Source organism: Lygodium microphyllum, chromosome 16, assembly GCF_053477565.2.
Source record: "Lygodium microphyllum isolate KBCC chromosome 16, Lygodium_microphyllum_v1.1.10, whole genome shotgun sequence".
Taxonomy (NCBI): Eukaryota; Viridiplantae; Streptophyta; class Polypodiopsida; order Schizaeales; family Lygodiaceae; genus Lygodium; species Lygodium microphyllum.
This window is the reverse complement of record NC_141150.1, coordinates 22010278-22034760: the sequence shown is the minus strand read 5'-3', so window position 1 is coordinate 22034760 and position 24483 is coordinate 22010278. Positions and strand designations below refer to the sequence as shown.

General features: G+C 43.4%; 1 protein-coding gene across 1 annotated transcript in view; it reads right to left on the bottom strand.

Moving 5' to 3' along the window:
* LOC148022612 (Cyclophilin-like peptidyl-prolyl cis-trans isomerase family protein) overlaps positions 1 to 20581 on the bottom strand; it is a 68181-nt gene extending 47600 nt beyond the window's left edge. Inside the window, exons 1-3 of the mRNA XM_087695565.1 lie at positions 20367 to 20581; positions 20188 to 20262; positions 19790 to 19951 (exon numbers count right to left, since the gene is read on the bottom strand). Coding sequence (XP_087551691.1) covers positions 19790 to 19951; positions 20188 to 20262; positions 20367 to 20369 — 240 coding nt within the window. The 5' untranslated portion in view covers positions 20370 to 20581. The remainder of the gene's footprint in view (positions 1 to 19789; positions 19952 to 20187; positions 20263 to 20366) is intronic.
* Positions 20582 to 24483: the final 3902 nt, after the last annotated feature.

The window sequence follows — 24483 nt, the reverse complement described above, 5'->3', positions numbered from 1 at the left end:
CTAAAGATTTTGCTCAATGCCCAGGCATTGACTTCCATGATACTTTTTCCCCCACTACTCGTATGGCGACTATTCGAGTTGTTCTTGCCTTGGCTGGCCATAGGAGATGACCTATCTACCAGTTGGATGTGAAGTCGGCCTTCCTCAATGGTGACTTGAAGGAGAAGATCTATGTGGAACAACCTCCTGGCTTTGGATCCTCGGATGGGAAAGTATACAGGTTGAAGAAGGCCTTGTATGGCCTAAAGCATGCTCCACGTGCATGGAACGAGAAGATTAACTCATTCCTTTAATCAAAGTTGGGATATCGGCGCTCCCAGGCCCGATCCGCAACTTTATGTACACACTTCCAAGGCTGGTCATGTGTTGTTTGTGTTGTATGTTGATGATTTGATTCTTACAGGTGACCATGCACAGAAGGTTAAAGAGACAAAGACAGCTTTACATCAGACGTTCGAGATAACGGACTTGGGGCTTCTTCATTTCTTCTTGGATCACGAGATTTATCAATCTCATAGGGGGATTTTCATCTCTCAGCAAGAGATACCTTCAGGAGCTCTTGGTGACTTTTGAGACAGGCCATTCTACTCCTATGGATCCGAACTGGAAGGCCACTTCACACTCAAATTCTCCCTTGACGGATGCTTCCCGCTACCGTCAATTGATTGGATCATTGATTTGGCTCCTTAACACTCGTGTTAATCTTTGTTTTGCTGTAGGTCTCTTGGCGCGGTTCATGAGTGAACCAAAACAAGTGCATTGGCATGCTGCCCTGAGGATTCTTCGGTATTTGAGGGGGACCTTTGACTTAGGGATTTCTTATCCAGCAGGTACAGGTGCTTCAGATCTTGTTCTTGCAGGTTGAAGCTGTTAGCGGTCATGTTTGTCATGCCTTGTCATCTCCTGCTTATGAGCCTTAGTCTTAGTTAGACGAGAACTTTAGGAGCTCTGACTTGTCTATCACTTGTTTGGACGGAGGAGGTAGCTCATTCTAGAGCACTCACTTTATTGCATTTCAATGCATTTTCTCCTCCAACCGGGATTTTATGTGCATTTCCCGGGACAGTTTTTACATTCTTCAACCTGCCTCATCTGCCGGACATTGTCCACCCTTTCCGGGATTTTTCTGAGCATTCCTGGCATATTTACCAGCATTAAATGCTGGTCGGACATATTTATGGCCTCAAATTTCAGGTCGGCCATTTTTTGGGTTTTTTGGCTATCTATAGCCATTTCCCACTTGGCAATTGGTTGTATTATCATTTTCCCTCCTTCCTTGGCAGGTGCACACTCCAACTCCGTCATCTTCCTCCGTCTTCGGTGCTGCCATCATCATCAGCCTGATCTGGTGCCCTCACTGACGCTCCGGGCTGCGTGTAGGGACTGATCTGTCCACAGCTTTGTATTCAGCATTCATTTCAGTCAGTGCAGATTTTCTTCCTTCATTTTCTGCTTTCTCTCTCTTCCTATGTGTTCGTGTTTCTTCTTCCGTTGCGCACTCCGACAAAAGCGACTCGGATTGGGCTGGCGATGTGGACCACCGGCACTCTACTATAGGCTATTATTTTACCTTGGGTGCAGGTGTTATCTCATGGAGTAGCAAGAAGCAGCCCACGGTAGCCCTTTCTTCTACTAAGGCGAAGTATTGGGCCGCGTCTTCCACCACATGTGAGGCTGTGTGGCTTCGGAGATTATTGGAGGAGCTTGGCTGCCCCCACACTTGTCCTACTCTTCTACAGTGCGACAACAAGAGTTGCACTGCCTTGGTCCGAAATCCTATATTCCATGCCTGGACAAAGCACATAGAGATCCAATATCACTTCATCAGGGAGAAGCTTCTGGATGAGACCATTGATGTGGAGTACTGCAAGACGGAGGATAATCTTGCAGATTTGTTTGCGAAGGTGCTTCCCCAGGCTTGTCTTCGGAGACATGCTAGATCCCTCAGCCTTATGCCTCGTCTAGGATCTGAGAGGGGGTGTTAGGGATCATCCCTTGGACACAGGCATTTTCCTCTTTCAGGCAATGTACAGAGCAGTTCAGGGTCAATTTGAGTGCCACGTCAGTAGCAAGGTGCCACATCATCATTTATGCCAGGTCAGCAGTGTCACACGTGTGATGGGAGATGCTATCGCAGATGCCACGTGGCAGAGGACTGTGCAGTCTGACAGTTTTGGGCATTTTTTATGCAATCGGCTGCATATAACGCAACCGACGCATTTAATGCAGCTGACCTAATGCTGGACATTATTCTTTTCTAGGCTATATATAGCCAGTCTTTTGGCACACTCTCATTCATTCACAGGCACTCTCAGCAATTCATGGAGATCAAATCGTGATCAAGCCTTAATATCCTCGAGGTGTGCGCGTGTGGTGACATCATCAAGGAGGAGATACGCAAATATACGCACTACTCCGATATACAAATCTACATTCCTTTGTATTCAGCATACTTCCTACAGCAAATCTTATTGTTCTACTGTCACTTTCTCTCTCTCTTCTCTCTATGTTCACTCTCTCTCTCAGTCTTGGTCCCACGCTTCCACATCGCTGCACTCTGATAGATAAGAAGTGACAGGCAGCAATGCATCCCAAAACTTCTTATTGCATTGCTCCAAGTTTTTGCATTCCTTAGCATCCATCTTGTTCCAAGCTGTCATGATGTTCACCTCAAAGGTACTTGTCAACCAATTCAATGCAAATATTTGCTTAAATTGTACCCATGTTGACAATGCTCTACCTTGCATCAAAAGTGTGAACCACCACTGCAATGCATTCCCCTTCAAGAAAGTGGCTACCTTTTGAATCTTTGAGAATCTGCTGAAGTTTCCCCTTGAATAGGCTACATTAAACTACTAAATGAAAGTCAAAGCTTTCAGCCTATCTTGTGTACCACTCAAGGACTCAAACTTCACTACTTTTCCACCCTCATTATAGTCTTTTACTGCCCCTTTGGGTGTCCAATTTTCATACACCGGCTGCCGCAAAAAGGGTGCATTTGCTGGATTAACATCAAAACCAACGCCAATCGGAGCCTTTGCATGATAAGCACTCATCCCTTGAGCCCCATAAACATTTAGGGGTGCAAATGCATTACCAAACATACTACCTTGTGCCCCAAGCATTAAGTTAATGTTGCTATACATAAGGTTTTGCACATTTCCAACCATACCCAAATACATTGAGCCTTGCACACCATGCATTGGCTGCTGCATACCATAGGGGATTTGTGCCATACATTCCTGTATGCAGTCCTTGTTCAATGATAGCATGAAAAATCATTCTACCACCAAAGTATCTTGGCTGCCCCAACGTAGCATATGTGACCAACTGTCCAATATCCATTGGATTGGCACTTCCATGTTGGCCTTGCATTTGCATTCCTTGCCTTGTAAGTACCAACTATTTTACTTCACTAGCCTCTTTAGGAGCTTCAAGTGAAGGCTTTGGCATTACCTTCAATACACTTTGCTATCCCAAAGATGTAGAAGATGACTACTTCTCACCCTTGCTATCCTTCTTTGAAGCATTCAAAAATCAGGTGAACTAAGGATCCTTTGCCAATTCAACAAAAAGATTTGCCACTGTCCTCATCTGATTCTTGAACTAGTCATCAAATTCCTATGCTTCGAAGGCCCTGGATCTTGCCCAACAACAACATTTTCAACTTGTTGTCCATGGTCTGAGCCTTGTCCAAGATGAGGCATTGCATTTCCTTCTTCCCCATGTGAGTGTCCATACTAAGAGGCATCATTACTACTTAATTCCATCTCACTGTACTAAGGCATCTTGCTGTAATTTCCTAGCAGAGCACAAAAATCAACACTAGCACAAAGCTTTGGCTTGCAATCAAGTGTCATGCCCATCAAAGGATTGAGTGGTATCTTTCAATGGAACCATCAAACCAACCTTGCTTCTCGGATAGGGTGGTAATTCTTGATCAAGCACTTAATTACAGCAATCAGTAAATAAACATAAATTGAAGTCCACACTTTACCTTCAAAATCTTGGACAATAGACACCCTACTCGCACCAAAGTTGGTGCCCCTTTTGATATTTCTTTAGCTTTATTGACGAATGGATTGGATACAAGCAAAGATTCCACAATCTCCTTGGCTGATCCAAAAGCCCCTTGTTGTAGATGCAATCAGCACACAGATTGGGCAAATTTAAATTTCACCCAGGACTTGCTCTAATTGGACCCCAACTCGCCAAGTGCTACCCTAAATTCACAATAGATGGGGTGGCATCTGAATTCCCTCATAATTCCGCAAATTTCAGGTGCTGAATTCTATTGATGACACCGGTCCCATGGTGGCTGTTAAACCCAAATTTATGTAGAAATTTAGGGTTTACAATAGAATTCCCTTTGCTGTCCACCAAATCTGGCTGAGATAAGCTGAGAACTTCAGAGAATGGGCTGGAGTAGGTGAGAGAATGCCAAAGAGAGAGAATTCAGAGATTCTTCGTGGAAAAATTGGCTGATATTGACTATTGTCTGCTCTGATCAGTCCAGATTGATGTCGCCTACTGTTAGGGAAGTGCCCAACTACTATCACATGCATTAAATGCTGCTGCCTGCATCGAAAGGCATTATAAATGCTGTCGCCTACATCACCAAGGTCTCCTAGAGCTGCTAGCAGCCTTTTGGATGTCACCTTTGCAGCAAATTCTGATCAGCAGCCTCCTCTCTCTCCCACAAGCTGAAAACTCATTGAATGGCTGAAACCACGCCCAAAAAAGTGTTTTCTCAGTTTACATGGGTATTTTTGACAGTGGCAACCTTCTAAACCCAATTTTCAGTATTATCCAACCATTACATTAATTTTTGAAATTAAATAATTCTGAAAATTAATTTCAGCCTTTCTAACCCTGCCCAAAATCAAATGTGCCCATCCATAATTAATTGGCTAGGCCACTTGCAGCCCGGGAGTGGTCCCCAACCTCTATTGACCCTTAGACTGGCATTAATTAATTAATTAATGCTAGTCCCTAGTGTCACCATTGACACTTATTTGGCCAAACAACTATCCTAGGGTCAAAACTGACACCAACTAACCATCGAAGCCCAACTATCATAAGTTATCACAGCTTTTGCCTTTGACACCTATTCCATCCTCAAGGTCCTTGGCTTGTTATTACCATAAAATAACTACCATATACAACACATGTGCTTAACAACCTTACACATTTGATCAATAACTTAATTATATATTACTAGCAAGATTAAAGCATCTCAACATTGCATGTCTCTGGGACGTAGCTCCTCATCCCACCCACTCATTCCACTACATCACCATTACCATTCACTTCATTTAGCTTTCCACACACCTTTGGGCTACTCTTAGCATGGGCTCCGTACCCCTACTTACCCAAGTATTGACTAGTTGATACCACGATCTACCTCCATGGCAATTCCTAGTGGGCCATCTGCTTATGTTACTATGCCTCAATTGATAGTTGCATAGAGGTTGAGAGTCCCCATGCCTTCATCAAAAGCACCTATGGATCCCGCTCCAACTCTTTCTACCTACCCACCTTGTCCCCCTCCCTATCCTTATTTTCTAATTCCTTAGTACCCTCCTTATGCTTAGACACATCATAGTTCTTCATCCTCATCAACCAAGCATGCATTCATTAACAAGACTCATTTTAACGCATCTAACTATACCACCAAGTCGAATCCGATGAGGCACATTCTTAACTCCTAGAACTTGTGGGATCTTGTCGAAGGGCTACAATCCCAACCAGACCCGCAACTTGTTCCACCAAAGATTCGCAAATGCTCAATCAGAGCTGTCCATCATTGTCATCTACCATCAGGTAGCTTGCTTCCCAACCCTCCATCATAGATTTCAACTGTTTCCAATCCTCCATCCATTGCTGGTCATCAAGATGGCTGTTTTTCTACACCCAAAAGTTTGTGTTTACTGCTGCACATCACCCAACAGGTTGCATTCTGCCCTATTCAGCTCTCGCCTACAACTGATGACCACCCAAATTGCTGCATTTTGATCCTTTTGTTATCGCCCACCAACCTGGTTGCTACCACTTGGAGCTGGGTTTTGCTGTTTGAGATCATCGCCAGCTGCTGTGTCATCATTACATTGCTGCATTTGCAATTTCTCGTCCGTCTATCACTGATTCAGCGTCCTACTGCTGCATTTGCAGCTGCCAAACACATCTGGAGGCTGCCTATTGCATTTAGAGATCCATCAAAGTACAACACGCTCTCCAATTCATACACTCTGCCCCGGTTCTAGAGCGACAAGAGTTCAAGGGTCAATATCCTTCACTGCACACTATGTTTGCTGCATTGAGCATTGTATTCTAGTATTCCCTCATTGTCCCTGAGTTAACCTAGCCCTAATTGTATTCCTTTATTAGTTTGTTCATTTGTCGTACGATTGTGTTGTGTTTTCTATGGTAGAGCATTTCTATACACACCACCCATTGCAATAAGAAGTGGGTTACATTTGCATGGATTTTGTGATAGGATTACCTCATAGAAATCAAGGTCATGATGCAACATAGGTCATGGTTGATAAATTGACAAAAATGGCTTGATTCATTCTACCAGAGATGACCATTAAAAGCTACGAATTGGCTAATCTCTTTATCAAGCATTTGCATAAGCTTTATGGTTTGTCATCACTGACTATGATCCTAAGTACACTAGTCATTTTTGGCAAATAGTCTTCTAGAAGTTAGAGATCCAATTGTCCGTGTCATCTTAGAATATCTAGAGACCAATGGACGGGCCAAGAGGACAAATCAACCATAGAGGATCAATTGCACACGTCTCTCATAGACAATACGATTGGAAGTATTATCTTCCTCAAATTGAGTTTGCTTATGATCGTGCTAAGCATTCTGCTATTGGTTATAGCCTACTTAAGCTAACGTACGGTTATGAGCCGAAACCACCAATTGCCATTAAGTTCAAGGGGGGTGAAAATGCAATTCATGGTCGATGTTCTATATGGTATACAAGAAATGTTGACTATTGCAAGGAAAACCATTAAAACGTCCCAAGATCATATTGAGTTTTATGCTAACCTAAGTTCTATTATAAGACTCAAAAGCCCTATTGTGTACACATAATCGTGTAATCGCCACTTTTGGACTCTTGGCCCGTAGGCCTTGTTGGGATAAAGGCCCTTTTGACCTCCGTGTCGTCAAAGTGCAACGGTGCGGAAGCGTAGGACTGAGAGAGAGAGAATGCAGAGAGAGAAGAGAGAGAAAGAGACAGTGGAAGATGAAGATCTGCTGTATAAAGTGTGCTGAATACAAAGATATGCAAATATATACACAGGCGCAATGCGCTGGACTGCGTGTCTCCACCTCGACGATGCAACCTGCTGTTCACCTCGAAGTCCGCTGCAGTCTGCACTGTCTCCTGTCTGAAATATGCGAACAGAGACGGAATCTGCGCGTGTCACCGGTCTGTAATCTGCGAGCAGAGAAGTGTCGGAGACTGCTGGAAAAATCGGCTATTTATAGCCAGAAAACTGGGCGAAAATAGGGCGCCAGAAAACAGCCTGTCGGCTGCATTAAATGCAGCCGACTGCCTGCACAGGTCGGACTGCCACGTGGCAGTCCGACTGCACTCCTGTCCGACTGCACTGGCTGCCTTGCTGTGATCTCTAACACCTCCTCTCAGAGCCTGGGCAGGGCATAAGCCTGAGGGATCTGGAATGTCTCTGAAGTAGAGCCTGGGGAAGTGCCTTTGTAAACAAATCCGCAAGATTGTCCTCCGTCTTGTAGTACTCCACAGTGATGGTCTCATCCAGAAGCTTTTCTCTGATGAAGTGGTACTGGATCTCTATGTGCTTCGTCCGGGCATGAAAGACAGGGTTCCGTGCCAAGGCAATGCAACTCTCATTGTCACATTGCAGCAAAGTAGGACGAGTCTGGGGGCACCCAAGCTCCTCCAATAATCTCCGAAGCCACACAGCCTCACATGTGGTGGAAGACGCGGCCCGTTACTCCACCTCAGTAGACGAAAGGGCTACTGTGGGCTGCTTCTTGCTACTCCATGAGAATAACACCTGCACCCAAGGTAAAACAGTAACCTGTAGTAGACCGCCTGTGGTCCACATCACCGGCCCAATCCGAGTCGCTCCAACCTGCAAGTACAAGATCTGAACCATCTGTCCCTGCGGGATAATGAATCCCTAAATCAGACGTCCCCCTCAAATACCAAAGTATCCTCTGAGCAGCCTGCCAATGCACCGACTTAGGTTCACTCATGAACCCTGCCAAGAGCCCAACAGCAAAACAAAGATCAACCCGAGTGTTGAGAAGCCAAATTAGGGACCCAATCAACTGACGATAGCGGGAAGCATCCGCCATAGGAGAAGCTGAATGGGAAGTGGCCTTCCAGTTCGGATCCATAGGAGTAGAAAGGCTCCGACAATCCTCCATCTCAAAAGACACCAAGAGCTCTTGTACATATCTCTGTTGAGAGATGAAGATCCCCCTCTGAGACTGATAAATCTCATGGCCCAAAAAGAAATGGAGTAGACCCAAGTCCGTCATCTCGAACGTCCGATGTAAAGCTAACTTCGTCTCTTGGACCTACTGTGCATCATGACCTGTGACAATCAAATCATCAACATATAACACAAAAAGCACACAACCATCCTCGGAAGTGTGAACATAAAGCTGCGGATCGACCTTGGAACACCGATATCCCAACTGAGACTGTAGGAACGAATCAATCTTCTCGTTCCATGCACGCGGAGCCTGCTTGAGGCCATACAAGGCCTTCTTCAACCTGTAGACTTTCCCATCTGAAGATCCAAAGCCAGGAGGCTGCTCAACATAGATCTCCTCCTTCAAATCACCATTGAGGAAGGCCGACTTCACATCCAACTGGTAAACAGGCCAGCTCCTATGGCCAGCCAAGGCAAGAACAGCTCTAATGGTCGCCATACGAGCTGTGGGGGCAAAAGTATCATGACAATCAATCCCTGGGCGCTGTGCAAAACCTTTAGCAACAAGGCGAGCCTTGTGCTTATCCAAAGAACCATCGCTAAGGTATTTGGTCTTGAAGACCCACTTGACGCCAATCACCTTCTTATTCGGGGGGCGGGGCAAGAGTGACCAAGTGCCATTCCTCTCAATAGCCTCCAACTCGGCTTCCATAGCTTTCTTCCATGGTGTGGACTGTAAAGCCTCCTTCACAGAGGTGGGCTCTCGATCCTGCATAACACGGGTCATCAAACAATAGTTAGAGCAAACAAGCTCCGTAGAATGTGCATGGTGCCGCTGTGACCGCCGCGGACCATCTTGCGGTCCCCACTCCTCAGGAACCCCCTCGATCCCTGAATCACGAAGTGTGTCACGAGCCCATCGAGGAGGAGGCCGAACCTCCCCTCGTCTCTCTCCATCACCTGAAGACTCTGGAATATCCACCGGTGGTAACTCCTCAGGGGTGACCAGTGGAACAGTAGACTCTGTGTCAGAAACAGAATCATAACCAAAAGGCACGGGCTCCAGTGGAACTGTAGCAGGAGCCCAACTCTCCCCTGGATCTCCAAGAACGGGATGCTCCTCACCCGTTGATATAGCCGGAACCTCCACAAACCGCACATCGCGACTAGTGTACACATCCCGCTTGACGAGATCATACAATCGATAGCCTTGGGACTGGGAGCTGTAGCCAACAAATACCTGTCTTCGGGAAGCTGCCTCAAATTTATCATGGTGAGCCTTGGGAATGTGAACATAGGCATCACACCCAATGACCCTAAAGTAAGAAACATCGGGCTTAGTCCCAAAGTAAGCCTCAAAAGGGGTCCTCCCATCAACGGCCAAAGTGGGGGATCGATTAAGGATGTGGACGGCAGTAGCCACAGCCTCGGCCCACAGAACCTGAGGGGTCTGTCGGTGCTCCATCATGGTGCGCGCCATCTCGATCACACTGCGGTTTTTCCGTTCAAGAATGCCATTTTCTTGAGGAGTGTTGGTATTGGCAAACTCCTGGTGAATCCCTTTATCTACACAAAACCGAGTAAACTCATTAGAAACAAATTCACCGCCCTTGTCGGATCGCAAGGTCTTCAACTTCCGGCCCGATCGGTTCTCCTCAAAGAGAAGCCAATCCTTGAAGTGTGAGAAAGCTTCTGACTTTAATGCCAAAAAATAGGCCCATGTCATCCTGCTGTAGTCATCTACGATCAGCATGAAGTACGAGCTCCCACGCAAGGACTCATTCCTCATAGGGCCACATAGATCCGTAGATACAAGCTCCATCGGTAAAGTAGATCGCCGCGAAGCTGTGTGGGAAATGGCATCCCTATGCTGTTTCTCCCGAATGCAGGAGACACATGGCTGCTGGCTCACCACCATATCCGGCAACCCTCGAACAAGCTATCCACGTGACGCCCTCCGAAGATAATCATAGTTGAGGTGACCAAACCGAGCATGCCATAACTCTGACTGTGACTAAGAGGTAAGAAGAAGAGTAGAGAGGGCGGTGGAAGACTTCAATTTATAAATGCCGTTCTCCTCATATCCGGATGATAGAACCTTCCTCGACCCACGATCAAGGACGCGCACCGTAGTGCTGTCAAACTCCACCAAAAGGCCAAGGGAGCAAATCTTATGAACTGACAGGAGATGGTACCCTAAGCCCGGTACATGCAAAACCTCTGAGGTATGGGTACCACCTCGTCCATCTGGAATAAGCTGCATCTTACCCCGACCTGCAATAGATACTGAAGAGCTATCTCCAATGAGAATCTGCCCACGCGAGGGTTGCAACTGGGCAACACCATCTGATGAAGGAGTCATGTGCCGGGAGGCACCACTATCAACGATCCACTCTCGAGCCTGGGGAGCCGTCATCGCAACATTAAAAGCATTCGGTGAAGAGTCCTCAATGACAGCTAGATGAAGAAATGCAGCTGATGAGGGTGCAGCCACCGCTCCAGAATCCTTTGTGTCCTTCTTGTTGGTGTCCTTCTTGTCTTTGTCAGGGCAATCCTTCTTCCAATGGCCAGTCTTTCCACAAATATGACATGTGGATTCTTTGTCCTTGTCCTTGTCCTTGTCCTTGTTCTTCTTGGACTTGTTATCCCCTTTCTTCTTCTTTTGGTCCTTCCCCTTCTTCTGAGAGGCTTGACCTGTCGGCAGCGCCTCCGATTTGGAAGCATTCTGTCCCTTTAACTATTCCTCTTGGTCCAAGACCACAGGAACCAACTCTTCCCACCGAAGAGTAGACTCTCGCCCCGAAGCAATAAGGGCAGAGTAGAATGTACCGAATCATGGCGGCAACTAGGACAATAGTGTGATCGCCATGTCTTCGGAGGAAATCAGCTTCCCCGCATTCTGAACCTGCATCTGAAGCTGCCTGAGCTTGTTAATGTGCTCCCGCAGCGAAGAAGACTTGTTTACGGACAAGGTCCGCATCTGTACCTCCAAAGAAACCCGCTTCATAAGGGTCATCCGATTGTACATCTGATCAAGCTCCAGCCATATCTCCCGAGCCACCGTCAAGTGCTCGATGTGAGCGATCACGGCTGTAGTACATGATGTGCGGAGTTGGCCAAGACTCATCTCTTACCAAGGGCAAGTCGATCTCCTCCTGTACAAGCTCCGCCAAATCATAGAACTCAAGGATGGCCAACATCATGACGCGCCAAATGCGGTAGTTGTCGCCGTCGAGCTTCTGATCTGCAGGAAGAGCCGGTAAGACAGGCACCTTCCGGTCCATAATCAACTGGAACTCCAAGTCAATCTCTGTAGACATCTTCACATGTAATGCCTTCACAAACACAAAAGCAGCCCCCTCTGACTGTGAAAACTCAGCCTGCTAAGGCTCTTCCGTGTCCTGAAACTTCTTCACCCGCCGGAGGCGATGAAAAAACAAAGCCTGCACTTGTAGGCTGAAAACTCAAACTTCCTCCGCGTCAAACAGCAGTAAACAGCAGCAAATCCACCACCTGGACTCCTTTCCTGCACGCCCACACTCGCTTCAGCCTTGTTCCAAGGCGCAGCCCTCCTGTCTACCCTCAAACACTGAAAACGCAAATTTGTGTCGCGATAGAAACTCCTCTTCAGGTTGGTTCTGCGCTCAGTCAGCCCTCTAACACTACTCTGATACCATGTCAGAGTGCAGCGGTGCGGAAGCGTAGGACTGAGAGAGAGAGAACGCAGAGAGAGAAGAGAGAGAAGAGAGAGAAAGAGACAATGGAAGATGAAGATCTGCTGTATAAAGTGTGCTGAATACAAAGATATGCAAATATATACACGGGCGCAGTGCGCTGGACTGCGTATCTCCACCTCAACGATGCAACCTGCTGTTCACCTCGAAGTCCGCTGCAGTCTGCACTGTCTCCTGTCTGAAATCTGCGAACAGAGACGGAATCTGCGCGTGTTACCGGTCTGTAATCTGCGAGCAGAGAAGTGTCGGAGACTGCTGGAAAAATCGGCTATTTATAGCCAGAAAACTGGGCGAAAATAGGGCGCCAGAAAACAGCCTGTCGGCTGCATTAAATGCAGCCGACTGCCTGCACAGGTCGGACTGCCACGTGGCAGTCCGACTGTGCAGTCCGACTGCACTCCTGTCCGACTGCACTGGCTGCCTGGCTGTGATCTCTAACACGTGTATAGTGCTCACACACTATTAAGTTGTACATTATATGCCCTAAGTATAAATACATTTTATTCTTTGTGTACCAACACATTGTTGGTACACTCAAATCTAATCGTACTTTCACTCTCTCTCTTACCGTCACTCTCACTCCTCGAACTGTTGCACATCCCCAACTGAGCTCCAACAACTGGTATCAAAGCACATAGTGCACGCTTCTCGAGACCAAAAGCAACTCGAGAATTGATCGAGTAGAAGACAATCATGGCCTCTCAACTCAAGCGACACGCAGGCAACTTATGGTAGGTTCCCAGAGTGGAGGCGATGTCCGTGGCGACGAGGTGTAAAGGCCGTGGCGACAAGGTGTGAAGGCGCCATTTGAAACCTGGAGACCTGATGACATGCCCAATAGGGAACCAACGTTCGTAGCATGTAGACATGACAGCTGGAGTGCTGGAGTTCGTGGCGGATAGGGCGTGATGGTCGACAAGGCGGGTTGTTGACAGGCAACGGGGACCAGGCCCGCGTGAGACAACGCCAGCGGGTCGTCAAACGTGACCTGCCTGACGGGTCAACGGACCCCCCTCCCCCCTCGGTTTTTTTTTAAATCAGAAATCCATTTTTTTAAAATCGAAAATCTCTCAAATTTCTGAATTCTTTTCCCCTTGTCATAACAGGAGTTTGTGCATGGAAGCACAGGTCTCAGACTCGTGCAAATCTAAGCCCGAAAATTGGGGCTTTTCCTAGATTTGATCTCGTCTATGCCTGTCAATGATATTCAAGTCAGAAATTGCAAGCATTGCATGTAGTGACCTCAATTAAATTGGGGATTTTGCCAAATTTGTCAAAATTTCACTGGAGTGAGTAAAATTTCTTGACATTGGATCCTTGAAATTTGGGGCTTTTCATGTATAGGTAAAATTTTGCCTAGCTGGGTCAGATTGGCTGACATTTATGCACTTTTGGACCTGAAATTTTGGGGCTTTGTGCAGAATTTGGTAAATTTCTGCATTTTTGCCCGTGTGGTGGCTAGTTCATGTACAAACAGCAAAGATTTATTACTATTTGAGGAAGAACAGTAGTGTGTTTGCCGTTTCAGCTTGTGCTTCTACAGTCCATGGCATTTACTCTTGTGTTCGAGATAAAATGGCTGCAACTTCTTCCAATTCAGACATCAAGAGTTTGATGGAAATCAAACGGTTTGATGGTCATGGCTTTGACCTTTGGAAGGACCGCATGCAGGGCATATTGTTCCTAAAGGATTGTGAGAATGCTTTGTAGGAAGATAAACCCGCACAAATGTCTGATGCAGATTGGGCCAAAGTAAACAAAAAGACTGTGGCTTACATTAAGATGGGTGTCACTAATGACATCTTGACAGACACTAAGGGTTTAGATACAAGTTATGCAATACGGGAGAAGCTGAAAACTACCTATGAGATCACCACACCTGTTAGTCAGGTGCATTTAATGCACAAGTTGGTGAATATGCGACTGGATGAGTCAAAGCCTGCAGCAACTGAGCACTTGAGTGCATTTACAAGTATTTTAAATCAGCTCAAGGATGCAAATTTGCATTTTGATGATAAGTTGAGGGCAATCTTTTTTATCATGACACTGCCTGACTCTTGGGAGACCTTGGTGGTTTCTCTCAGCAATAACCCCAATCTCTCATATGATGGGGTGAGGGGTTCAATCTTCAACGAAGAAATTAGACGTATGTCTAGTGGAGAAGGCAACAACTCAGCTTATAATGTTAGAGGCAGCGCTAAAAAGAAAAATGCAAATGCAGGGTAGAGAAAGAGAAGTAAGAGCAAAGGAAAAGAAAAGAGTGACATTACTTACTATCACTGTGGTCGGAAGGGCCACAAGAAGCCTAATTGCAGATATTACAAGAAGGAACAAGAGAGAAAGAAGAATGCAAGAGAGAAAAAGAAGGAGGATAAGACACATGCATCTGAGGCAGCCAAAGGCAAGGAAAAGGCTAATGTGGCCTCCAGTGTGGTCATAGAGGAGCTTTTGGATACAAAGGCTGCTGTATTATGTGCACTTGATTATGATGTCCTTATATGTCACATGCAGGATATGCAAATTACCAAGGCTGATGTGATTGATGCACTTTTGTCAATTGATGATGGTGTCACTCAGACTTGGATTGTAGACTCTGGTGCCTCTTTCCATGTAACTCCTTGCTTGGAGTGTTTTGCTATGTTCAATGCAGGCAGTTATGGAAAGGTGTATCTTGGAAATAACCATGCTTGCAGCATTGATGGGATTGACACTGTACACGTCTTTAGACAATGGGCAAGAGCTTGTGTTGAAAGATGTCAGATACTGGCATTAAAAAGAGTTTACTATCTGTTGGTCAGGTTGACTTGCATGGTTACACTGTTTGGTCATGGTTTGTGGAAAGTGAAAAAGGGTTCCATGCTGATTGCAAAAGGAACCAAGAAGGGCACTTTGTATTGTTTGCACTGTAAAGCTTTGAATGGCAAGTTTCTTGCAGTTGTTGCTGAAATTGGCAGTCACTTGGAATTATGGCATAAGAGATTAGGCCATATAAGCTAGAAAGGACTTGATGTCCTTACCTCTCTGAAGAGGGTTGATGGAAAAGGCTCTAAACTTGACTTTTGTAATGAGTGTCAGTTTGGAAAGCAAATAAAACATTCATTTTACTCTGGTGTCTCTTGTAAGTCCAATGTCTTGGACTTAGTGCATTCTGATGTATGGAGCATGCCCGTAAAATCGTTGGGTGGTGCTACATATTTTGTCTCCTTTATTGATGATTGTTCCAAAAAGATTTGGGTATACCTGTCGAAAAAGAAAAGTGAAGTGTTTGTTGTTTGTAAAACGTTTCATGCATTTGTGACCACTCAGACAGGTAGAAAGTTGAAATGCCTGAGAATTGATAATGGGGGTGAGTTCATATCTAGTGAATTCAAGTCCTTTTGTGACTTGCATGGAATTAAGAGGGAGCTTACAGCTCCTTACAGCCCTTCTTCAAACGGGGTGGCTGAAAGATATAATAGGACTTTATGTGAAAGAGTGCAGTGCATGCTCTCCACTGCTCCTCTCCCTCATGAATTTTGGGGAGAGGCACTCAAAACCGCAGTTCACATTTGCAACCGCTCTCCAAACAGGTCATTAAATAATGGTATCCCTGAGAAGGTTTGGTCTAGCAAATCGGCCTCATGTGACCATTTACGCATATTTGGCTGTGATGCTTTTGTGCATGTTAGAGATAAGCTGAGGAACAAACTTGACCCAAAATCCACCAAAGGCATTTTCATGGGCTATGGTGATGAGGGTGAATTTGGCTACAAAGTGTAGTTACCTCAGTCCAAGAAAATTATTCGCAACCGTAATGTTGTGTTTAATAAGGCAAATTTGCTAAAAGGTACTTTAGCCTCTAATGAAAATATGAAAAGGTCAAATTTCAAAATTTGCAGCCACCTATTACTTCAGAAAATGAGCCTCACGGTGCTGTACCATAGGCTGAAACTGATGATCAACCGGTTATTTTTGAGCCAAATGATGATGGACAACAAATAGGAGCACAAAGAGGTCATGGACAGCAAGATAGACTTGCTGATTATGAAAATGCAGGTGCTGGTAATGAAAATGAAGGTGCTGTACAGCATGAACAGCATGCTGAAAATGGCTTACAGCAGCCAATAAATGCTGAAAATAACACACCTCCAAATGTAGACCCAATTCCTGAAAATGTTGATCATTAGGTACGCAGGTCTACACGCATAAGAAGGCAACCACATAGGTTTGACCCCTCCTTGCATTATGTGATGCTTACAGATGAGGGTGAGCCTCTTACATACGAAAAGGCCAAGTCATGCGAATTCAGCAATAAGTGGGAGCTAGATATGCAGGAAGAGATTAAGTCTCTATATGCAAATGATACTTGAGATCTTGTGTCGTTGCCCAAAGGAAGGAAGCCTCTTCCAAACAAATGGTTTTACAAAGTAAAGACAGTTCATGGGAAACCCAAGTACAAGGCAAGATTGGTTGCAAAAGGGTATGCACAAGAGGAAGGGATAGACTTCCAAGAGGTCTTCTCACCTGTTGTGAAGATGACCACTCTACGTATGCTTTTTGCTCTCACTATTGTATTGGCCTTAGAGTTGTACCAAATGGATGTAAAAGCAGCTTTCCTACATGGTGACATTGATGAGGAAATTTACATGAAACAACCAAAGGGCTTTGTAGTTCCCGGAAAGAGCAGATGGTGTGCAAACTAAAACGCAGCCTGCATGGGCTGAAGCAAGCACCACGGCAATGCTACAAAAAGTTTAACACTTTTATGCTATCTCATGGGTTTCCACACAGCCATGCAGATCATTGTTTGTACATGAAAAAGGATACAGATGGCAGCCCCGTCATACTTGTTTTGTATGTGGATGATACGTTGCTAGCTGGGAAAAGAAAGACTAGCTTGGATGCTCTCAAAAGTCAGCTGAAATCAGCCTTCTCCATGAAAGATTTGGGGAATGCACAGCATATTTTGGACATGAGGATTCGCAGAGATAGAATGCAGAAATTGTTGTTTTTCTTACCTCCTTATCTTAAGCCAACAGCCCAAAAGATGACGTGGAAGCAAATGCTATGAAATTGTTGTTTTTCTTACCTCCTTATCTTAAGCTTAGTAAAGCCAACAGCCCAAAAGATGACGTGGAAGCAAATGCTATGAAGGGAGTCCCTTATGCATCAACTTGTGGCTCTCTTATATATGCTATGGTTGCTACTCGTCCAAACATTGCTCATGCAGTGGGAGTTGTTAACAAGTTTATGTCAAATCCTAGCAAAACACATTGGGAGGCTGTCAAGTGTATTCTTCGATACCTAAAGGATATACAAAGAAAGTGTATTTGCTATGGGCAAGGTGCACTTAGTTTGCAGGGTTACTGTGATGCAGATATGGCAGGTGACTTGGACACTCGTAGGTCCACTAGCGGGTATGTCTTTACAGTTGCTGGTGGGGTTGTTTCTTGGTGTTCCAGGTTGCAAAATATCGTCGCACTGAGTACTACTAAAGCTAAATACATATCAGCTCTGAAGCTTCTAAGGAAGCTATATGATTGAGCAGACTTGCAAAGGATCTTGGCATGTCTATGGGTACTGTAGTTTTGGGATGTGATAGCCAAAGTATTGTGTATCTGGCTAAGAATGCCATGTATCATTCACGCACAAACCATATAGATGTGCGATATCACTTTATCAAACAAATTTCGGAAGATGGTCTAATCACATTGACCAAGATCAAAACATAGGACAACCTGCAGATGTTCTCACTAAAAGTCTACGCAAAGCTCAGCATTAGCATTGCATGCGACTAGTGGGAGTTGGTTAGAGGTTCACTTCGGACCTTTTAAGTGGGAGGTTGTTGGGATAAAGGCCCGTTTAACCTCTGTGTATAGTCCTCACACTTTTCAATTGTACATGTGAATGCACCCTTATATACCCTAAGTATAAATACATTTTATTCTGTGTACCAACGTATTTATTCTTTGTGTACCAACACATTGTTGGTACACTCAAATCTAATCATACTCTCTCTTTTTTTCGTAAAATCATACTCTCTCTCTCTCTCTCTCTCTCTCTCTCTCTCTCTCTCTCCGTCACTCTCACTCCTCGAACTGCTGCACATCCCCAGCTGAGCTCCAACAGGCCCACACATCCAAACATTGTGATAGTGTAGGCTAGTGGTACGAGACATCAGCTCTTGGGAGGTGCTCGTGACCTAGTTTGCTACTGACTCCCAAGCTCAAGGGTGACCCTATTAGCTCTATGGCTAGGAGATAGTCTAATGTCCATTTCTCTTATGTTCATGGATTTGGTTTGTGTCATGTCTCCTATGCAAATGTTTCACCCAAGCTAGTGTAAGGCTCTCATGCAAAGATGGGCTCTAAGAGATCTTCAAGGTAAATGTACCATGTGCGGTCAAATATAGATATTATCATCCTCTCTTTTTATCAAAACTTTGATTAGTTTTAACCAAAAAGGGAGGCAAGGTAACAAGTGAATATGGAGTGATAGGGACCAAATGCCAACTACAGGAGAAGTCGAACCAAGGATGAAGCCTCAAAGGAGAGGGTGGAGCACAAGATCCAAGGACACTCAAAGATGGTTAGGCCGTGCAAGGGCTGAAGGTAGGGTTGTAGATACTGTGAACAGCAAGGCCAACTGTGATATACTTGAATGGATCCGAAAGAGAGCAGCCAAGCCCTTCTTGATGTCATTGTGCAAAAGATCTTGTTACTCTCTCTTCCATTCTTATTCATTGAATTTTGAGCAATTTATTTCTTGGTTATGTTTTTCATATTCTTTGTACCCTCTATTAGCACTCTTATTCACATTTCAATTGACAAATCCTCACAATTAGAGTCATGAAGATGTTTTTATAACCTACAGCAAAGGCAAGAAGAATGTAACTTCCTCCACGTCACTCGAAACATGAGAAGCATGTTTGCCTTCTTGAAGTCACATTCAACACTTGACACTTAACTAAGCTTTTCATGTGTGTTAATTGAAGCCCTGATTGAAAGAACCACTAAATAACTAGTGACAAAAGATCTGCCCGAGTACGTGTGAACAAATATTTCCAAATTGGAGCAAATCATGTGTCAATGAAATGAAAAAGCTTGTTACAACATGATAGTTAAGAAACTCCTTGTGAAATCTAGTGACTATTGCACTATTGATTCTAAGTTAATAGCTAAAGACTAATTTGCATGAGCACCTTCTCGTGGGGGAAGGAGGTTCTCAAGGTTTCTTAAAAGAAGAGCCCTCATAATTATCCTAACAATGACCAATCTCACAATTCTCCCTAGCTCGTCCACAAACAAGGCCTTGAAGCTCATACATATGTTCCGATTGGACAATAACAAGTTATTGTACAGTTGAACAAAAGTGGATGGCTGTGATAATACCTTTTGTGTACAAGTACAATGGCAAGTTATCAAAATACTTTACAAACTTTCGTTTGATGCACTTTTTTTTACAGGTCATAACCTGCAACTGGTGAACTTGCAACAATGTAGATGCTATACAAAAAGCCACCATGCATGTTTTGCAAGAATAGCACATAAACAGCTTCACCTTCGTTATAATGTCAGTGCACTTAGAACGAAAAGTTAACCAATATTTCAAGATTTCTGGGAGAAAGAAGATGAATACCTTCAAAGACTCCCGTATCTCGTCATTGAATTTGCGGCCCCAAATACTTGTGCCTCCTCTTCCGGTCCCGGTTGGATCACCCCCTTGTATCATAAAACCCTTGATATTTCTATGGAATATGGTGCCATCATAGTAACCTTTTGCACATAAAGCTAGGAAATTCTGCAACACGAGAATACAGTGCCATCACAGTAAGCTTTTGCACAGAAAGCTGGAAAATTCTGTTGCAGTGTCAGGAACCCTACATTCCTATGAGATTATAGTGTCACGATAGTAGTCTTTTGCACACAAAGCTAGAAAGTTCTGCAATTCAATCAGCAAACAGAGTGCAAGCTAAAGGAAAACCTATTGTCACGTCCCATGTAGAACGGCCATGAATGAAGAGATTAAAGTCTCACCTCGGATGTCTTCGGGACTTCATCGCAAAAGATTTCGCACTTGATGTCTCCAAGATTTGTGTGAAGAGTTACAGACTGGCCTCACGAAAACAGAGTAAGGGTCGTATCAGTACCACAGGAAAGGAAGAAACCGATGAAGACATGATATGCAAGCCATCTCAAGATCACTGAGCTCTCACCATTCGCCACGGACAATTTTGGATGAGTGAATAGCCAAGAAGCACAGCAATCCTCTTCTGATCTAATGATGATGGCTAGAGTCAATACATAACACCACGAGTAGACGTGTGCCGCTCATGATCTAATCCGTCGAGTGAACCATTCATTATTATCCCAACGACCTGAAGGCCAGCTCTTTGTGCGCGCGTTCCGGTTGCTGGCCTGAAAATTTTTCACATTACAAAAGTTAACCATTACAATGTTTAGTTATCAAATTTTTCGCATTACAAAAGTGAACCATTACAATTACAATCTATACTATTAGTGGGGGCGGGTGCCACGTGGCAGGCCCCACGTCCCCCAGAAAAAAGAAAGAAAACGCGGCGGCGGGTGCCACGCGTCCACTACCCCCCGGGGAAAAATCGCGCCCGCTATCGGGGCAAGTCTAAGCGTGGAGCGCCTAGTGTTTAGTTACTGCATCATTTATATCTATGCTATAGAATGGTCTACCTATTTCCAATGTTCCATTCTTGTAGTAGGCATTCCGCGTCTAGGCCACACGGAGCACAATGTCACAAAAATGCTCCGCGCTTTGCATAAAAACTCCACACATAGGAATTGTATTTTATTCTAGAGATTTTTGCACTAAAAAGAATCGTATTTTATTCTTGAGACTTTCGCACTAAAAGATACTTTATACATGGGAATTTAATTTTTGTGAAAATTTCTTAAACATCTGCCTTGATGTTTCAAGGTAAAGCATAAAAGATATCTGGTACAATGTACAATATCTAGAAAAGCATAATGTATTGAGAGAGAAAACAAAAAATCATTATTAAGACCTATGTATCGAAGATATGCTATTAACATTGTGTAATGCTTTAACTAGATGCTCAATGGCATGATTAGAGTTGATGAAGCACTAAATATTGATAGGCTAAAATTTAAAAAGGAGAGAGAGAGAGAGAGAGAGAGAGAGAGAGAAATAAAAATAAAAAGATAAATAAAAAACTCTTGAAAAAACAAAGTATAGAGATAGATTATTAAAGCTACATATAGAGAGAGAGAGAGAGAGAGAGAGAGTGAGTGAGAGTGTGTGTGTGTGTGTGTGTGTTGAAATCACAAGCAAGAGGCGGAGACAGACACAAACACAGAGATGGAGAGGACCACTATGGGGAGTATAAGCAACAATCACGAGTAGAGTGGCTTCCACATGGCCCATCCCAAAAGGTTTCGGGGGGCTAAGAGCATGTTGCATGGCCCCTTCAAACCTTTTATTGGCATATATAAAATATTATTAAGAACAAACTATAAAGATATAGAATTATTAATGGATTAAAATCATAATTAAGAGAGTGTGGGGGGGCAAATAAGGGGGGGGGGAGAGAGAGAGAGAGAGAGAGAGAGAGAGAGAGATGGTCATTATGGATGAGCAAGCACAAGAGATATTATAAATATAACAATATTAATATTATAAATATAACATAATTATTAATATTAATATTATGTTTTTAATATAGTTATGAAGAACATAATATTATATTATCAATATACACTATTATTAATGTATATATATGTGGATGTGTAATAAAGCATCGAGTTAGGGTTTAGTATAAAGGCTTGAGTTGTAATGTCTGCACATCTTTTTGCACATTAGTCAAACTTCCATTGAGGATTTCAAGTTTGGATCTCCCACCATAGTAAAGGGGTGTGTTCCTTGCTCCACCATAACAAGAGGTAGGTATTTTACTGCCTTTCTTCTATTTTCTCCATTGTATTCATGATAATGAGATTCCAAGCTATCGTCACCTTGGCTATGGCTGTTGCAATATTTATTTGTGTATTTTGAGCATTTCTTGGTTATGGAGAAATTGCCTTCGAGATGTCATTTCCAAGCTCTTGTGTAGTTCTAACCATGAAATATTAGTTGCAATAGTTGAAGATATAGTCTTTGTATAACCCGTGACTAGGTAGGCTCTACCATAGTAAACCATGGTTCTTTCGAAACTTGTGGCCAAGATCTTGAACAAAATGGTTGTTTTCTTACCATTTGAGTAACTTGTGCCCATATTTCAAGTAATTTTTTGTGGTTCTTGGACAAAATGGGTTTCCCAACAGACTTTAATGGAGACTAAAGTTTTGACTAATTTTCAAGAAGTAGGGTTTCTCTTCACTTTCCCAAGCTCTTGTTCAAGCTTTCATGGAGGAACCTATTGAAATCTCTTCATACCTCTTTTCCCCTATCTGATCTTGATCAAAGGCTTTAACTAAGGGATTCTTTAGATTAAAAGCTTGAAGCCCCTATTTGCTTGGGATCGATACCATGTGGACTGCTATCCACTCAAAGAATTTTGCATTGATTCCTACGTGCATTTATAGCAAACTCATCTCCATATGCACCATGATGTCAGATCTATATTGCTTCCACCCTTTGTTGAAGGCTATTACAAGCTCCCATGGCAAGCATTGAATGTCTTAATCTCCTCTTTAAACCATAAGCATCATTTTTGGATATAAAGAACAAGACAATAAGAAATAAATCATCTTATTCTCCATGTTTTCTAGCTCAGCAAGCTTCTAGCATTGCTAAGAGTCATGGCAAGCTCCTACATCAAGCAATGAAGACTATTATTCACTCTTGGAGTGAAGGGGATATCATTCATTGTTGTAATAATAAGGCATCCAAGGATTTCTTTTGAAAGCTTCAAAGTTTTTGAAGTTTTGAAGGGTTTTTTGCTTCATTATGTGCTTAGGAGTTCATTTAAAGCTCAAGCAATCAACATTTGGTAAAGATTGAAGCATTCCATTAAGATTTGAAGCATTTTCCTTCTCTTTTTTTCACCTTGGACAAGGGAAAGATCAAAATCACTTGATTTCTTGGAAATTTCATCAAGATTGAAGCTTCATTCTGGTATGGGATGCTCCAAAGCAAGCATTGATCAAGATTTCAAGCTCTTGTGGCATATGTGATCAATGTTGGCTTTATGGAAGCATTGGGAGTTTGGGCAAAGCAATTTGGTGATCTTTTTTAGCTTGGGAGGAGTATTTGGTAGCAAGCTTAGATTCATTCAAGAAGAAATTGAAGGACGACCTATCTCTTCATCAACTCTTAATCCACTCTTTGCAATAGGTACTTCTATGCCATCTTACTCTTAATCTCTCTTTTAATCCAATTGTTGGGCTTATTCTCCTACTGCAAGAGAGATTAATTGTAAAAGAAAGTCATCCAATGTCTCATTGCATTGCATAATAGATTACCCAAATTTTAGTTTTTTTTTGGGAATGAGTGCTTATCTAGTCTTACTTTATTAATTCACAGCTTTAATCAAGCTCAATCCACTTTACTATAATCATTTGATGCCTAACACTAACTTTGATTGGACTGAGTGCCGTTTTTGAGTGTCATGGTTGAAATTGTACCAAATAGGATAAGTGAGAAAAACTATAAAGCAATGAGTCACTGCTAAGAGGTAATCCCTACCCATTTTCTATCTATGTAGTCCTTGTACCAATCAATATCTACATATCATTCAAAGACTAGAAAGAATCCTTTCGGCCCTACATATCATTACTATTTTCCTAGCATTAGCATATACTTGCCATGTATATCCTTGTGAGGAACAATAGATGCCAAGCGAGTCAGTAAGACAAAAGAGAGATGGCCCTCCCTTATCGATTATGACCCTGAAGGGGTGCACAATCCTGGCCCTAAAGGAACTTTGCATGCCCTCAATAATCTGAAGACCATGAAAATAATTGCATATCTACATATATCATTTGGTTGGATTTTGGGGCTGATTCAGTCAACATTATAGCAATAAACCAATCACCCACTAGGATTACAAGCACAAACAGGGCATAAGAGCAGGTTATCACAGGTTAGGGTCAATCACAAGTGTTATAAAAGCATTGTAGGGGTATCACATCAATAATTTCGTACTTGCAGATTATTACACCTCCACCACAAGTGTTTATAACCCTCTCACACTGGTTTCTTAGTGCTATTATAGGATATTTGTAGGTTACAGGGGGTTTACAAGTTGAAATAGGGCTAAAATAAATGTCTTCTATTCTAGATAGGTTTGAAAAGTTCATTCCAAAATAGGGTACAATAATTGAGTAACAAAAATCAAAGGT